The sequence below is a fragment of the Hypomesus transpacificus genome, chromosome 10 (assembly GCF_021917145.1).
Source record: "Hypomesus transpacificus isolate Combined female chromosome 10, fHypTra1, whole genome shotgun sequence".
NCBI classification, from domain to species: domain Eukaryota; kingdom Metazoa; phylum Chordata; class Actinopteri; order Osmeriformes; family Osmeridae; genus Hypomesus; species Hypomesus transpacificus.
The window spans coordinates 8788760-8806173 of record NC_061069.1 but is presented as its reverse complement, the minus strand read 5'-3'; the positions used below and the strand labels follow the sequence as shown (position 1 = coordinate 8806173).

General features: G+C 47.4%; 1 protein-coding gene across 1 annotated transcript; it reads right to left on the bottom strand.

Moving 5' to 3' along the window:
• Positions 1–107: 107 nt before the first annotated feature.
• Positions 108–17319, bottom strand: tep1 (telomerase-associated protein 1). The gene is made up of 56 exons (XM_047026705.1): positions 17160–17319; positions 15984–16537; positions 15665–15823; positions 15391–15537; positions 15093–15257; positions 14824–14961; positions 14657–14728; positions 14452–14567; positions 14222–14379; positions 14014–14123; positions 13739–13808; positions 13442–13628; positions 13019–13265; positions 12592–12744; positions 12327–12395; positions 12011–12132; positions 11758–11823; positions 11343–11486; positions 10738–11029; positions 10501–10622; positions 10248–10361; positions 10047–10164; positions 9698–9886; positions 9388–9557; positions 9195–9272; positions 8933–9074; positions 8626–8805; positions 8428–8520; positions 8151–8289; positions 7796–7955; positions 7551–7684; positions 7312–7400; positions 6934–7048; positions 6565–6793; positions 6281–6401; positions 5972–6096; positions 5725–5824; positions 5474–5629; positions 5104–5319; positions 4958–5011; positions 4733–4859; positions 4356–4589; positions 4085–4242; positions 3904–4005; positions 3619–3723; positions 3242–3371; positions 2879–2964; positions 2557–2692; positions 2328–2458; positions 2062–2183; positions 1730–1873; positions 1525–1624; positions 1317–1419; positions 1132–1214; positions 914–1018; positions 108–828 (listed from the first exon to the last, which is right to left on the bottom strand). The coding sequence occupies exons 2-56, from the start codon at positions 16515–16517 to the stop codon at positions 709–711; spliced, it is 7779 nt and encodes a 2592-aa protein (XP_046882661.1). The 5' UTR covers positions 16518–16537; positions 17160–17319; the 3' UTR covers positions 108–708.
• Positions 17320–17414: the final 95 nt, after the last annotated feature.

Genomic DNA, 17414 nt, shown 5'->3' with positions numbered 1-17414 from the left:
GAGGTCAGTAAATGCTCAGGTGAGTTTGTGACTTAGCCTACCCCACAGGCAACATAATGAATTAATGAGTGGGCGTAAGTAACATACATTTTACGAATGAGACAACATTCTTTGATCTTAAAATCTTTATTTTGATATTAAGATGATGGTAAATGTCCTGGCACATTTCCAAGTAGGTAATCATTTTGGCAGTAGAGGGAGACAGAGATTGAGTTAAAATATTGTACATTTTATTGAAATCGGTAGACGTATCTGTTGTATGAATGTACCACTGAGAGGCACTGGATTTCGTTGTACAGTCGTGCTATGACAATAAGTCAAAATTTGAAGAAAAAAAATATAATAAAAGCTAAAAACCATTAGGTTATTTTGTTTTCTTGCCCTTTACTTTCCATCGATAAAATACATTCTGAAATGAAAGACAGAGCTCTGGACAGAGGTGTTCTACACAAATTGAGCTGAATGCAAACCATAATTGTATTCATTAAGAAAACATTGCATCACAATTATTATTATTTTTACAGTCATGCTGAGCAAGTATGAACATTAATGAGGAGCATTTAATAAAAAAAAAATCAAATTTAACTTTGCTTGAACCATTATAAATGTGTTGCGGTGCAGACGCAACAAAAACATTTAGACAAATCTGGAAGAATTATTTGAGATACATGAGACAATATGGAAGTGCAGTGTGTGCGTGTGTGGTGTCTATCCAGTCCAGGAGAGATGGTAGAACCTTCCCAGTTCGTCTCCACACACTAGTTCACTGGCACTGTGTGGGTTCACCTCCAAAACCAGCACAGGACCCCCACACACAAACATCCCCACCTACATGGAAACAGATAACCAAGTAACAATATCAGTGTCAAACATGAAATATACTGGAATGTTAGAGGATGTGGGATCAGTGTACCTGTTTCTTAGTGATTCTGTCCCATAGTTTGACTGTTCTGTCATAGGAGGCAGAGATGATGGTAGTACTGGTCATTCTCAGCACACTGACACGGTCACTGTGGGCCTGTGGGGACAACAGTTATCATCATCATCACAAAAAAGATTAAAACCTTTGTCCTCCACTTCCCCCATTATCACCATCCCCTCCTCTCCATCAAACAGGATGTGAGCACTCACAGGTTTCTTGCTGCTCCAGGTGTTCATGTCGGGTGGGAGGCTGTACCACATGTTTCCTTTTGAATCTCCACAAACCACCAAGTCTGAGGAACCGAAACACAACACAGCACGTCACCACCCCCCCATGAGACGTCACTTAGTCAGTGTGTTTGTGTATGTACGTGTGTACAGTCATGGCGTGCTACCGTCATTGATAGTTAGCGCTGTTAAGAAGCATCCCTTCCCCTCAGGATGCTCCATCCAGAGGTCCATGTCGGAGCTGGCCACCATCTTTGAGCCGATGGAATACTGAAGAAGAAGACAGGCACACACACATTAGGGCCTTCTCAGCTGTATCCCAGTCATTCTCTTAACAGCCACATAGCAGAGGATCTGGGGCTGTGCTCCACTTACTACAAAGCCCAGGGCAACCTTCCCTTCCTTCTCCCCCAGTAGCCACACGCTCTTGCCATCGTTGGGGGTCATCCCGAGAACGCACACTTCATTCGACCACCTGCGGCGGAGACGAGCAGTCAGAACAGATATTTTTTCGGACGCATGCTTTGCGGCTCACCATCACATTCCGTTCTTTAGGAAGGTGTAAACAGGTGGGATTTACATGATCGATTTAGATTCCCAGTTCTCTGGGTCTCCTGCCACAACGTCGTGGATGGAGCCGTCCTCACACATTCCCAGCAGCCTGGAGCAGTGGGCCAGGTACATGACTGGAGACTCCATGGTGTATGTGGACATCTTCCTCAGACTAGGGATACAAAACGAACGCATTTCGATGGCAAAAACGACCATGTTTCTGTACAGCTGGAAGTACTACTCTCACTGAACGCTCTTATAGTCCCAATACAGTAGAGGTCATAGTCATTCTGCTGGCTGGTACGGTATATAACAACATAATTGCCATCTTGGGAGTCCTATCCCGTGGGTGTACAGTACCTGACAGAGCTGTGCTCTGGGTTCCACTCCAGCTGCCATAAGGAGACGTTGCACATCCTGCAGCCCACAGCCACCTGGCCTTCAGGCAAGGAGCACAGCGATGTAATTGCCCCCTCAGACACCTGGGAGAGACACAGTTAAACACCCACACACCCCACACCGCAGGCGTGTACACACACACCACCTCACCCTTGTACTATCGTTTTCTAAGGGAGACAAACCGCTGTGGAAAGCCACCATGAAAATCTGGTTGTGAGGAGACTTACCTGTTTGAGGCCAACCATGGAGTTGTGCTGCCATATCGTCACACGCCCAGACTCATAGCCCAACATCAGCAGAACATCCTGTCTGGTGAAGCACACGGCTGTGATGCAGCCCCCCTGGACAGGAGAACCCTCTACAAGCAAATCCGACAGTTAAACAAGTCAACAGACACCAACAATCTTAGGGCTAATTAGTGGCCGAGCAATGGTATTAGGTTGACTATTGGTTTACCCATTGCTGTAGAGATGTTCCATGACCTGAGCGACTTGTCTTCAGAGACAGTAAGGAATTCCGGAACACCTCCCTGCCTACAGACCACGCCACGTATCCCTCCACTGTGGCCCTGCAGGCTGCTGTAGTGATGCACCTGAGAGAGACAAGTTCAGCAGAACTATTTAAAATGTCAGGCCAATTCATTGTCACAGATATAATTGCTCTACTCTCTTCACACTTGGTTCCAACTTAAAGGAAGCCGTATGTAATGCTTCATAGTAATGTACATGTTTACTCCAGGGTCATGCAGACACACGTGTTGGAACAGTAGCAGACTTACCTGGAAGGGCTTCCATAGCTTCACACTGCCATCATCAGATGCAGTGGAAACAGTCATATTCTCTGGAACAACCTCCTGGGTCTTGTCTGAACACATACACACACAATACACACAACATGATGACTAAGATCTTTATGGTTGGTCCTGTTTCATTTCTGTCCTGGGCCCTGGTTGGGCAGGGTGCAGTACCAGGGCCCTGGTTGGGCAGGGTGCAGTACCAGGGCCCTGGTTGGGCAGGGTGCAGTACCAGGGCCCTGGTTGGGCAGGGTGCAGTACCAGGGCCCTGGTTGGGCAGGGTGCAGTACCAGGGCCCTGGTTGGGCAGGGTGCAGTACCAGGGCCCTGGTTGGGCAGGGTGCAGTACCTGGGCAGGGGAGCACAGAGCAGTGGTGTATGCGGGAGTGGTGGGCTTTGATCCTGCTCATCTCCATCCCTGATCCCCACTTCCACAGCTGCAGCGCCCCGTCTGAACAGCCCGCCATCACAAACTCTCCCTGCACACACACACACACACACACACACACACAACACGACACGGCTCACAGCTTCACCACACTAGAATCCAATGCAACCCAATCCCAACCCTCTATTGAGCGTTTAGGTTGGTTAAAAGTGAGGATCTTGTGGTCGTATGTGACATAGCTTGTAACACATTTTGGGGTTTGATTTAATCAGCCCTGCTGGAGGTCCAACAGGGCTCCTGCTCCGCCACACGGCTTCCCGCTGTACGGCCACACTCACCAGGCAGCAGAGGGCGCTGAGGGAGGCCTTCCCCACCATCTCCCTCACGCTGCGGCCCGTCTGGAGGTCCCACACCCGCACCCTGCCGTCCCTGGAGCAGCTCACCTGATACGCACCGTTAGATATATGAATCTTTATCAAGTATTGCAGTCGGTGAAGAAGTCAAGAAACTTGTATTACTTGCAGCCGGCGAGCAAGGAGACAAATCACCATGGGGGTCAAAGGTTTGTCTGTTAGCTTGCTGTGCTAGCTACTGATGAGGAAACACCCCCACGCACAGCTTACCACACAGTCGGGGGTCCATGCACAGCCGGTGATCCAGTCTCCGTGAGAGTAAGGAAGGGACTTAGACAGAGCAGGAGGACTGCAACCCCACACTATCAGAGTCTGAAACACACCATTAGAGTTAGCTGGAACACCACAACTGACACAAACATGGCAAGCAACATGTCTATCACACACACACCTGATCTTTTCCCCCTGACAGCAGCTCCTGGCCAGTGGGACTAAAGGCCAGGCAGGTGACCCCTCCCCCATGACCTCTCAGGACAGAGACAACACTGAGGTCAGCCCAGGGGCCAGAGGTCAGCTGCTCCAGGGACCAGAGTGAGATGGTGAAGTCATCTGCTTGATCAGAACCACATTCATTAACCCAGTATCGTGGATACCTTGCATCTGATCAATAGAACCGTTATGGGTGGATTGATTTCTAGCATTGTTCTGCTTTTCCTACTGACCTGAGGCAGAAGCCAGGTACACGCCGCTTTGTGCCAGAGCAAGGACGGGCCCCAGATGCGCCCCAAACTGCCCTAGCAGCACCATCTCTCTTTCCTCTCCCCTCTCCTCCTTCCTCCACAGCCTCAGATGCTGGTCCCCTCCCCCCGTCACCAGCAGCTCAGAACCCTCCACGGTCAGCCACAGCAGGCACAGGATGGACACCTGGAGGCCCTCGCTGGCCCAGGTCATTTCATCTGCAGCCAATGATTCACATTTGATTTGTTTAGTACTTTCTTCACAAAGGATTGCCGAAAGGCATGGCGAGTTCAAAGCGAAACTCGATCTGTGTCGACACATCTACAACAACAAAAAGTGACGATATTGGAAAGTGACGTACCAGATTTAAGACTGAAGAGCTTCAGTCCGTCCCCGTGGTAACCCACTGCCGCGTCTTCCCCACTGACCGCCACACACAGGGCAGCAGGGTCAGAGGTCAGCATGCTCTGGCCCGGCTCAACACAATCCTGTCCAGGGAGAAATCCACGAAACACTGACCTCTCATCCAGAGTGACCAACAAACACAAAAAACAAAGGCTTCACAGAACATGCAACAAGAGCATACCCTTTTTCCAAATGTGTTCACTGCACGACCGAGACCTCCTGACCATAGCTGGACCTAGGGAGAAGGAACGGCAACAAAAAGTGTGTAGGTATAACATTCTCTTGTGAGCGTACTCGTACCCTTTGCACCTACTATCGTTCTCCTACCATGTGATCTGACCCAGCGCTCAGTAGCACTGCCCCGCCCAGTAGGAAGGACAGCACCTCCGTGGTCCCGTGGTGAGCCTGGTAGCACCCCACGCAGGTGGAGGCTGGGACAGACCACAGCCGCACCTCCCCAGACACACTGCCAGAGCAGAGCAGGGAGGAGGAGGAGGGAGAGAAGGAGAGGCTGCGCACCGACCTGCCATGGCCCGTGAGAGTCTTGGATGGAGAGATTGGGACAGCGAGAGAACATTTAAAAAGTGGTGTTAGGTAAGGAGAGAAAGTTTCAGTTTCAGCTGCGGTTATTGCCAACGTGGTTCCCCATTGGCTCTCCGTAGAATCATAAACTGATGTCATTCGCTGATGTCCTCACCATGACCAGTTTCTCCTGGAGCCAGTTCCACACACGCACAGCGCCGTCCCAGCACCCGACGGCCAAAATCTGACCCTCTGGGTCAAAGGTCACACAGTTCAAAGGACTGGGGTTTGTGAAGGTTGACACCAGATGGTAGTCTGACGATGACCACACCTGTAACAGCCAGAACATGTATGACACTTCTATGGTGGGTAAAAGGAATAATAAAACCTGCATACACAGAGGATTAACAAAGATTTGAGTGTTACTTTGAGGGTGAAGTCGAGGGAAACTGTAGCTAGGTGGTTTCTGTTGGCACTGATGTCACTTCCGGTGATTCTGTTTGAGTGTCCATCAATGAGAGATATCCTGATGACAAGAGGGAGACAAGCATGTTGTCCATGTGTAGATGTTAAAACCTTTGTAGTGCATAGTCTCATAGTACCTTGTATGGGAAACCACTCCAAAAGATGATTTCATAATTCAGGGGATTTCATTTCTGAAACGTTCTCTCACCTGCAGCCATTGTCAATGTCCCATATCTCTATACGTCCGTCAAAGGAGGTCGTTCCAAGAAGCCCCTTCTTCAGGAAGATGCATCCAGATATGCCATCACAGCTGCTAATTAGTGACCTCACTTCCTGTACACACCATGGAAAGCATAGGCGTTCACTTTAAGAACAGTGCACTAAGATACAGAAACAAACAGTAGAGAGGAAAACGAACCAGATCTAAACACAGCTCGTGTCAGACTTGTCAAGACTTGTTCAGAGGGCGGAACGTTAGGGATGGGTGTGAGAATGAACAAACTGTGGAGTGTGTTACCTGTCCCGTGTGGGTGTGGAGGAAGTGCAGAGTGCCCTGCCCAGTGCCCACTGCCATCACCTCACCCTCCGGACTCATCTCCACACAGGTGGGCTCCAAGCAGAACGTAGACACCAGCTCACTGACGGTAAAACAGAGACACCGCAGATCCTGAAGCCAAAGTCTGTGTGAAACTCTGAGAGCAGCCAGCCAGAACAGCTCAAGACAACCAAGTCACAACCCCATGGATCAGGATGAGAACTCTCCAACCAACAGATCCAAGCTTGGAGATGTAGACGACCTACCTGGTCTGCTTTTGAGGGTGCTTTGTGTTGTTGTGCCACCTCACTGCATGCGACCTCACGCCTGTTCCCAGCAGGCCTTGCGCCCAGGTGTGGGCGGGGGCGTCGTGGGGCTCGTTGAGAGCCTGCTGGACAAACAGGGCGGGCCAAGAGGACAGGAGGGCTGCATGGGTCTTGAGGAAACTGTGACAGTCCTCCAAACTGCTTGCGTCCACCTCTGACAGGGACGCTTCTAGACAAAGAAGAAGAGGTACACTCAGCTATCTGCTGAAGGGAACCTTTCTCAGCACTCTGGGGGGTCCTCATCCATGGATGCCACTATTTCTATCCTGTATCTGGCCGGAGCCTGTGTCTCCAGAGCAGCCGTCTCACCCGCTGAAGTGTAGACCTCTAGGAGGTGGTGCAGGAGGCCATGCCGCACATTAGCAAACAGGAAGTAGTAACTGGAGAGCAGGGAACACAGCGTCGCCCTCTGGCCACTCCTCATCTGACCCCGCGCATCAAGAAGAAGAATGAGATGGTTCTCACAAAAGACTGAGCGACTACTCCCTTGGGAGATTTCAACATCAGTAAGCAGTAAGAATCATCAATGGTCAAGGCTGCTATAATCCAGGGTCTTACCAACATATTAACCTCCCAGATGGAAACCACAGTAAAGCGATTTGAGGTGTTTGCTCATTGGTTAATGGGGACTTTCCTATTGAGAGCAGTCTGTAGTTGGGGGCTACACAAAGGCCTATGAGTGTTTACCAGGTGGTGAGGCAGTTGCATGATGGAGCTGGCTTCACACTGCAGAAAAGTGTCTTCTGCCTGAGGATCTGCCAGTGCCCAAAGGTGTGCTGAGAAAGAAGGATTCAAGACAAAAGAGCTATATTTTGATGTATATTATATTGTGTTGGACTAAAGCAAGTAGGAAAAAGAAGAAGACAGCATGTGGGTCCCAATTTTCTAAACGTTTGGATTGTTGCGTGTGTGTTGGATTCCTGTACCTGCCAAAATGGAATGAGCTTGTGTTCTAGAAGCATCACTGTGGAGAAGTAGCTGCTCAAAAGCCATTCTCACCTCCGGATTTGTTAAAGTCAGAATATCATCCTCACCATGGCAGTAAGAAGAACCAATCAGGCTGCAGAGACAAAAGTAAATACTTGACCTATCACATAATTAACATCTACCATTTTATAATCTCCTTTACATTGTGCATGATTGCTGCTCAGTATACAAAGATGTTATTTACCTCTCCAGACTCCGCACCATGTGGGAGAAGGTTGCCATGGGGATGCGTCCTCGAGGGTTCCTGGCCAGGTGAAGCATGTTTTGCCATTGTGACAGCCCCTCTCCAGGAGGAAGCTCATTGCACATGCTCAGTATGGCATATAGGTCCCTCTCCCTCAGGCCTATAAGAACACCGAGAACAAGAAACCTGACTTGACGTGCCACACTGTTGAGGTGCAGTTGATTTAATTGACTGGACGCACCAGATGGGTCGTGGGTTCCACGACAATAAATGAAGTAATGTCACCCAGGTTTGGTGTGTGTCTTTATGTGTTCTGACATGTATGGTAACTGAACAGAAAGGTGGTCTTTCTCACCAGTGCTGCTAACTGTTAAGGCTGCCAGTGCCCAGTGCAGTGCTTCTCCATACTGAGAATACTGAGACTGTAGTCTGGCCAGGCTGTGTTGTACCAGCTGACACAGAGACGGGGGGAGGGACTGGAGGTTCTCCTTCATCTGAGACACACATCATCATCATCATCACCATCATCACCATCATCATCACATTCAACACTATCCTGATTATGTATGTTCACCCCACTTCATCATACTATTCATTATAACGAGTCATTTGGAAGATAAATGACAGCAGACCTTTTCGAATGAAGCAAAACTCCTCAGCTCCTCGCAGGCCAGATGAAGGTAGAGCGGACTTACTGCTCCCTTCTTCCTCAGAAGTATCTGGAGCTACACGCACACACACACAGATATTTTAATTTTGATAATATTCTATTTAGTACTCAATGCCACCCCCACCACCAACAACATGTGTTGTTTTTCCAAAGAAGAAACCTGGTTGTTGAAGGCAGAATCACTAAGCTTCTTCCCGTGGACTTCCAGTTCCTTCCGAACTATCTCTTTTCTGTCTGGTAAAGACAGCGTCCCCAAAGGAAACAGAACAGACCCTTTCTTCTTTGCCAGGTTTAGCAGCATCGGCGAATTGGACGTGAAGCTAACCACCAAAGACACACCCTGAAATGTTTTTACAAAAATAAAAACTGTATTAACATGAATGCATCTATGTGCTACCATGTACTTTACTGCACTGCCACTATTTACAGACTTAATATATACTGAATATCATTAACCAATGGCTGACCCGAGGGAGCTGCTGTGGTATCCAAGAAGATGTTCGATGACCCTGTCCATCGTGGATCAGATCTGCTCCATCCACCAGCAAGGCCAGTGGTTGGTTCTTTTTGGTGTCACTCAGCAGGGAGTGGAACTCTGCCATCAGATCTCTTTTATGAATGATGTGGTTAGATTCACATGGTCATTAGAATTTGATTAATAAGAATTGTATTTGACTTTAATATAATACGTAGTGTATGCAATGTCATCCTGTTCATTTTGACACTCACTTGAAAGTTGAAGGGAGAGGAGATTCCTTCTCATTTTTGGTGTCCCTCTGCATGGAGTGGAACGCTGCCATCCTCTCTCTTTTAGGAATGATGTGGTTAGATTCACATGGTCATTAGAATTTGATTAATAAGAATTTGATTTCAATACAATAGGTAGTGTATGCAATGTCATCCTGTTCATTTTGACACTCACTCTAAAGTTGAAGTGTCTTCCTTTCTTCTTCTCAAACATTGGACGAGACAACGCAGAAGGCTCACCACAGCGCATGCTGATTGGCTAACATCGGTGAAGTAGGATATGACACCACATGTACTAGTTTCCTGAGACGTTTCTGGAGTTTGGAGGGCATTTGCCAGAGCGGCCTGCATCATGAAACAGAGTGCATCATTAAAATGAAAATTAAAACTGTGAAGTTTATATAAAGAAAAAAGAAAAAAAGAAGTGAGATAGGAGTCAGCGAGTGAGCGTGTCTAATCTGTACCGACGCTGTGTTGTAGTTTACCATAAAAACGCTTTTGCCCTCTCCAGGAGCTCCCTCCAGCAGCAGCAGGCCTCCCTTCAGCTGGGCCTCCTTCACAATCCCCACAGCCTCCTTCAGCAGCTTAGCCCTGCCGTAGAACAGCCTCTGAAGGGCGCCCTGGTGCCGCTCCTGACTGGAGATGTCAGAGCTTGGATCAGACTCTTCTGGCTCCTGGGAAACACACCACCACACAGACAATTGGTGAAAAGAATTGTCTTAGGGATGGTTAAAAGAAAGTGAATTGTTTACAGTTCATTGAAGCTAATGTTAAATCAGATCTGAACGTAATTCTTTTTTATTGGCTTATCCTTCGCTATATACAGCTTCGTACCTCAACAAACTGCTTCAACACCGCCCCCCACAGGTCCTCCAGCACTGCCTTCCCAAAGCGCTCCAGTCCTTTCACACAGGGCTTCCCATCCACAATCCCTCCCCACTCACAGGGATAACTGGACGGGGACAGAGACAGAAAGACTATCAGACCTAAGTTCACCTCAGGGTGAGTGAAGGAATTAACAAAAACATTGCTCACTCTTCGGTGACTTTCACATCACTATTCAGGATTCTTCTTTTCAAGTCGGACAATTTGGATTCTGCCTCCTGAGACTCCGAAGCAAAGTCTGACTTCCATGCCACTGGCACAGTCCTGAGACACAAATCCAAAACAAACAGGAATTTAACTTAACCCGCTAACCTGGCTGTATGATCCAATCAATTGACATCATGTGTCATAGCCATCATGATAAATATCAACATATCAATGTAAATGCACATAATTACTCCACCTGGACAAATTGGGCACCCTAAAGTAGCCGAACATGCGATTGTGGGCAGAGTCTGGGAATAAAGCTTGGAACTGCCGAATCTCCATCTCAGTGATCGACAGGCCTGGTGGGGCAGCATCCAGCTGTGGAAGGGATCACATCCAGACAGGATCAACCAGCTTGCTGTCAAAAGGCTCAACAATGATGATCCTCCTCTACTGAACACCCGCAGGTGGACAGACGGACAGAAACACGTACCCAGCTGTACTGCGGGAGGTCTGGCAGGGCGGGGCGAGGAGGCACCAGGCCATAGCGCTCCCCCAGGATCGCCACCAGCATCTGGCTGCGGCACACTTCCGAGAGGCACAGCTCCACGGCGCGGCTGGACTCCTCCTCGGTCACGCCCCAGCGCAGTTCCACCTCCTGCAGGTAGAGGCAGTGCTGCGCAGCGCGGCGCCGGAGCTCGGGGAACACGCAGCGCACCAGGACGTCCCGCTCCGCATGCATGTCTCTGAAGGTGGAGGAGATGAACACACGCACACCACGCCACCTGAGCTCAGGACAGGAAGGGGGAGGAAGGAGATGGAGGAAGCAAAATGGATGGAATACATAACTCCAGCACTCTAGAACAGTCAGACCTTATTCTTCTGATCATGTCCAAAATGATGCTGCTCTCAATCAGCTACCCTGCTACCTAACTAGGAACAACCTGCTTGAGGGTCAACCACAGCATTATTATTCTTCACCATGACTATACACATTTGTGTGTCACTTTAGATAAAAGCATCTGGGAAACGAATACATGCGACAGTGACGTAAGATCATAAACTCAATAAAAAGGTGTCAAAACATGAACTTAGTACCTCATCTTTGGGGTTGCTGTCAGTGGTGTGAGGGCAGCTGCTGTGTCTGGGGTTTTAGCAGCAGGGTGAGAGGGGATGTTGTGCAGTTTGTCAATAAGTTCCACATGGTCCAGCAGCCTGGAAGAGCCTCGTTCAGCCACAAACCTGAGGAGGATGAACCAATACGCATATCACAGGGCCTGTTTACACTAGGACGCTTCAATTACAGCTTTTTACACTTAGCATACTTACATTACAGTGCGCGTTTACAATTGCATCTAATATTAATTGCATCTAATAATATCGAATATTGCATTTACAGAGAAATGTATACAAATGTACTTATATTACAAAGAAATGCCTCGTTTTGCCTATTCCATCACTGTGTCCAACCACACAGAAGGTCATTAGGGTTAGAGTCAAAGAGATGCATTACTTGAGGATCTGTTCGCTAAACCCACAGAGCTCCACATAGTTCCTGTCTGAGGTGGAGTCTTGTTCTCTGGGGGGAAATAAAAGAAAGGAAGAAAGAAAGATGAAGACATTTATGGACAAAGTTCATCTCATGAACTGAGTAGTCCTCTGCCGTTTTCCCCAAGTCTTGGTCATCATTTTGAAGTCCTAAGTCACACTTTCGATGGCGACTCATTACTGAAGGAGCTTTGTGGGCTTCCTGTTCCTCCACATACCTTTTCTCCAGGTTTATCTTAACACAGAGAACGTCGTTGTTCGCTTCTTTCCTCAAATGGTTTATGGCCAAATTCACCTCATTGGAAACATTATAATCAGTCACCACGATTATATTGTTGACCTGAGATGAAAGGGAGGTTTGGTGTTAAGCAGTGTAGCTGTTTTTATGTCACAGTGATTATGTTAACTTACGGCTTAACGTGCAGTTAAAACACACTCTCTAACGTGCTTTGATTTCACTACACCACATCAAAAGCCAAAAGAGATGAATCCCACATCTGCATGATGTGCAAACATGGGCACACTCAAACATACCTTGTTTTCTGATGTCGACATGTGAGAGATTAACTGGCTCCTCTTTTCACTTGTGTCATCGTTGAATTCCTTCAATAAGTGTTTTATTACAAATCAACTCAGACAATTGACCTTAGTTTCACCATTATCACCAGGCCTTTGCATCTTTGTCATAAATATATCTTACTTAGCCTTAAGAGTGAAAACCACAAGGGAGTCTTTTTCCCCCAGTAAAGGCAAACTAAGCTAACATCAAATGCAAAAGACTGACCAACAATTTTCTCACCTTCACATTCTTCATCACCTGTCTCCAGTTGTCCAGTAGCACGTCAGACTCCAGCTTCAAATCTGTGAAAGAGTTCCAAGAGAACAGCACTAGCTGGGGGTCCTCAGCGCTGGAGGCAATCATCAGTGAGAGTAACACTGCCACCTCCTGGAGCTGAGTGGAATCAAACCCATCCCAAACATAAACCACTGCTTTTCAACACGTTGACAGATGAAAATCTAAAAGTTATTCAGGAATACTTTTAATAGTGAGCCTTTTCTAGCCATCAGACAATCCCTAATTTGACACAGTTGGACAGATAAAAGCAAAGACTTCATTGGTTTACTCAGAGCCCATCTCATAAGGGAGGAAGGGCACTTCCTGATAGTATCTATACAGGCCCTTTGCAGGTAAGAGAAGGGCCAGCTAAGAAGGCATTTGTCCTTACATTTGGTGTGAGGGTCTTCACATCTGTCGTGCATTCCTCCTCCTCCCCCTCCTCCCCGGATTTCTGGTCTGGTTCTATGGGACAGCCGATGTCAAGGGCCTTTTTCCAGGGCTCGTAAGCTGCTAAACTACTAGACACCAAGATCAGGGTGCGCCCGGGGAGAGGAGGCACATTGTGCCGGCAGGAGATCTGCACCGCCGTCTCCAGGGCTTGCTGGTACCGTTTCAGTAGATCACCAATGTTTTGACTGGCCACATACACACACACACAAATTAATGCAAAAGCACACCCATACACAAACAGGGCAGGGCACACACACACACACACAATTTAGTTTTGCATATATACATATACAGTATATATATTGCTTTGGGTCCCTGTTCGCCTTTAATGAATAGACACCAGGTCAATAATTCCATGTACCTGGGTTTCTGAAGCGCACTCATCTTCATCTTGTACATGCGGTAGATGAATGGAACCCCCAGAGCTGCCCGTAGTTTCTTCCTCCCACCACGCTGCAATTTTCTAAAATCTTTGCTGCCCAGATGTCCCTTCAGAACGCTCGTCAATATCTTTGTAGAACTGGGGACCACTTTCTTTGATGGACTGTCTGAATATGGATGATAAGAGGGTCAACAAATAACCTGTCTGTGTGTTTGTGTATCTGGTCTACCTGTATGTGTTGATAGTGTGCTGAGGTCTTGCGTGTCCAATTCTCACCCATGCTTCTTACGACCTTCCAAGCAGAGAGGAAGCGGAAGGGAAATTGCTTGCTCTGAATGACTGCTTTCTGCAACAACAAACAGACCAATTAATGGCCTGGTAATTGAATGACTATTTCATTAACATTTCATATCACAGGCTAAATCAACACTGATTGCATTTTATATGTCCATCAATGGACTAAATGAACCAATGCTCTGATTTCCTAAGCCAAATTTTGGTCTCTTACTGTGGACTTGTAACTGATTGGTGAAAACTCAAGGACAACTCACTTTATTGGTCAGTCTAGCAAGGATCTTCTGATGGTGCTTCTCACTAATGCCCTGGGATATCATGTTTCTCAGGTTCCTCAGCATGGCCATGAAGGGGAGAGACCTGTTGTCTGTAGAGAAAAGAAAAAGCTGTTCAATACCAAGTGTGTGTGTGTCTGTGTCTGTGTCTGTGTCTGTGTCTGTGTGCATCCACACATGTTTAACAGACCTATAAGTTTCTCCCAGGTAAGGGCTTTGTTTCCCTCTTGGCTGAGTTTGCGCTCCCATGTGTCTGACCGGGCCAGCTTCATGCGCTGCCCTGCTCTCTCCCTCTCCCAAGTTCCAGTGAGCCCACTGTGGGTGAACGCCTTCATGTCACCTGGGTACCTAAAATAAAGAGCGAAACAGGTCATGTATCCGGACAAAGTTCTTTCTCTGTGTGTGTGTGTGTGTGTGTACCTCTTTCCCAGTATAGCCATGACGTGCTGGGCTGGCTCCTTGATGTGGAGTCTCTTGATAAATGTCTTCAGATTGAACTCGCTCTGCTTCTTATTGACCACCACTCTCTTCGATAACTAGACACACACACACACACTCAACATGGTCAACAAACATTGCAACCACTACAGCCAAACCGACTGATCCCATCTGAACACACACTTACATGTTTCTGCAGAGTAGGGACATCCATCAGGAGCTTTTTTGCCCACGTTATCAGCTGACCAGGGGTTGGTTTCTAACATGGTCACAGAGAGCTGGGTTAGCACAGGGCAAGACAGAGAAACCAGGTGAATGTGTGCTGTTTGTTAACACACTGTGTGTGCATCATACCTTGGCTTTGGGTTTGTTCCTGTTGTGTTTGCAACGATGCTTGCGCGTGTTGTATTTGGCCAGCTGATACTCGTTAAACTGCTTGAACTTATCTGCCATGGCCTTCTTCAGGCAGCTGGGTAGAGAGTGACTGAAGCACTGTGGACGACAGAGAGAAGCAGTACTGAGACAGAGAAACAGGGGGAGGAAGGGGATGTTAGGAGCAACTAAACATCTGGTAAAACACGTGTTCTACCGCCCTAAGTTTCTGACGAACATGCATGACCTACCGTACTATACAGCCTGGCCACCTCCAGCCAATCAGAGGGCAGCTGCACAGCTGCGCAGAAGTACCTGCGTACATGTGGCTTGGTGACAGGCAGACTGGCAGCAAGAGCCAACAGGAAGTTGGCTGTGATACGGATGTTCAACTCTTGTCTAGTGTACACGGCCACCTAGATAGGACAGGGAAAAAGTGCATAGGATCCATCCTTTCCTCCATGTTCAGACTCACTCCATGACACATGTTTACACACGTGACACATTGGCTTCTCGGTTCACTCTCAAGAGAAACACACAAACACCGACCTTGAGAAGAAACTGTGGATCGTTGTTAGAGATTTCTTCACCGAGGTTCTTTATCCTTGTCCACACGCCTTCTGTATTCCAGTCTTCCTCACCAGGAGCAGGGGATTCATTCACCAAAGAACAGCATACCTCATTCAGAAGCAGGTACTGGCCACCGAAAAAAAAATGAAGGGGTGGATTTGAGAGAGACGACTTTGTGAGTGATTTGTGAGTGATGATATGTATAGGTTGATATAGTGTACTGTGAATGTGTTTGTTCAGTGTCCTTTCGTACCTTCTTGTCTTTCAGCACATCCTCAAGGTCCTCTTTTCCACTTTCCATTTCTCCAAAATCCTCTTGGCTGATAATCACAGGATGCTCAGGGTCCTCAAGACGCAACTCCATGTCTAGGACAGGCGTCTCTCTGGACACCTTACTGTCCAGGTCAGAACACTAAAATCAGTTGAGAAAAGCTATGTCAAAAGACATTAACCTACAAACGATTTACCTGTATCTTCAAATTAAACAAAATCCAAATCGGACCCAAAAAAATAAAGACTACATTGGTTAGGCCAACCAGCCAATCACAGAACAAAACTGGTATCATGCATACCACACTCATGTCTTCACAACGGGACTGCACATCCTCAGAGGAGCAACTTATTTCTCCTCCATCTCTACAGTCTTGGCCCTCCTGAACAGGACAGGAGGTTGAAGGGAGGTAAAGACTTCTTTGGAGATGGGCACCAGTATAGGGTGCAGAGGATGCAGAAGGCAAAGAGCCATGGAGGGGAGGAGAACAGGGGCGGGAGAAGGAGAGCGGGGGGTAAATGAGTGGGTCCCTCCTCAGGAGGTTGTTTTGAGTGCTGAGGAGGGGGGAGGTGAGGGAGGCAGATGATGTGAAGGTGGCGAGTAGGGAGGATGTGGTGGAAGACAGCTTGGAGGGAAGGAGAGAGGGGCAGGAAGAAGAAGGAGAACATGCCCAGGAGGAGGAGGATGCAGAGAGGGTCTGGGGCAGCACAGAGGACGCCTGGGTCAACAGTCTGTTCTCCAAGTCCGGTGCGGCATAGTTGGAGAAGAGTTCCCTTGTAGATGAAGTCTGCTGGTTGCTGTCCAAGCTTTGCTGGAGCTGAGTTAGTTCCCTCATCTCTGATGCAAGGATATAGACTGCAAGGGAGTAAACAGGTAAACTGTCAGGGAGTTTGTACAGGGGAGTACAGTTCTAAATCTCAAGCAAACAAATCTTGTTGAGCAGCTAGTTCAGCAGCATTCCAACTTGGTCCACTATCTAAGCAGGCGGTATTGTAAACATTAGCCTAGATTATGGAACTGTTAGGTTCGGGAGGGGCATTATATCTGAAGTAAATTGGTGCAAAGTCCAAACAGCACACAGATAGTGGTAGTGTGTCTAAATGTATGAGCGTGGTTTCCATCAGAACTCAAAACCTGAAGATTACTGTGGGGTAGAACAGGCTCCACAAATTTAACACAGCAGTACTGGTGTACAGTAAATTCTACGCATAAAGACCCAGAAGATTTTAAATTAATGTTAACAAACTAAAAAGTATCCTTTTGTTTTTAAATAGCGCCGAGTTGACACACCATGCAGTTTATATGACTTTACAAAGAAATGATCTGTTCTGTTCTGAAGCAGGTGGTGAGCTCACCTCTTACAGCTAGCTACATTTTGGCCATCCCTGACCAGCTTGACAAGGCAAGTAGCGCTTGCCAATGGGCGTCAATTCGATTAGTATATAAAAGCATTGCTGGTGCGTGACACGCAACTCACCTTACAAGTCTGTATTCGCCCTTTGTCCACCACTGTATATCTATAAAAAAGAATGCTCAATTGATACTTGTCTGAATGATTCGTAGCTGTAACTTCTCTGTAGTAACGTCTTGACTTGTAAACTACTTCCTGCAAGTTTGTCATAGCTTTTTGCAATGTTATTGTGTGTGCCTTCACTACCGTACTATGTAAAATATAGGCGCACATAACGACTTGACACGTATTTATATTTCTACATGTATTGTTTATCATTTA

What these genes read in the sequence shown, in the direction of transcription:
- tep1 (XM_047026705.1), bottom strand. Translation starts at nt 16,517, where the DNA reads ATGAGGGAACTAACTCAGCTCCAGCAAAGCTTGGACAGCAACCAGCAG. An exon ending in AGTGCGCTTCAGAAACCCAG is followed by an intron (nt 13,266 to 13,441) that starts GTACATGGAATT and finishes GTATGTGGCCAG; the next exon opens with TCAAAACATTGGTGATCTAC. An exon ending in CCTCTCCCTTCAACTTTCAA is followed by an intron (nt 9,075 to 9,194) that starts GTGAGTGTCAAA and finishes CATTCATAAAAG; the next exon opens with AGATCTGATGGCAGAGTTCC.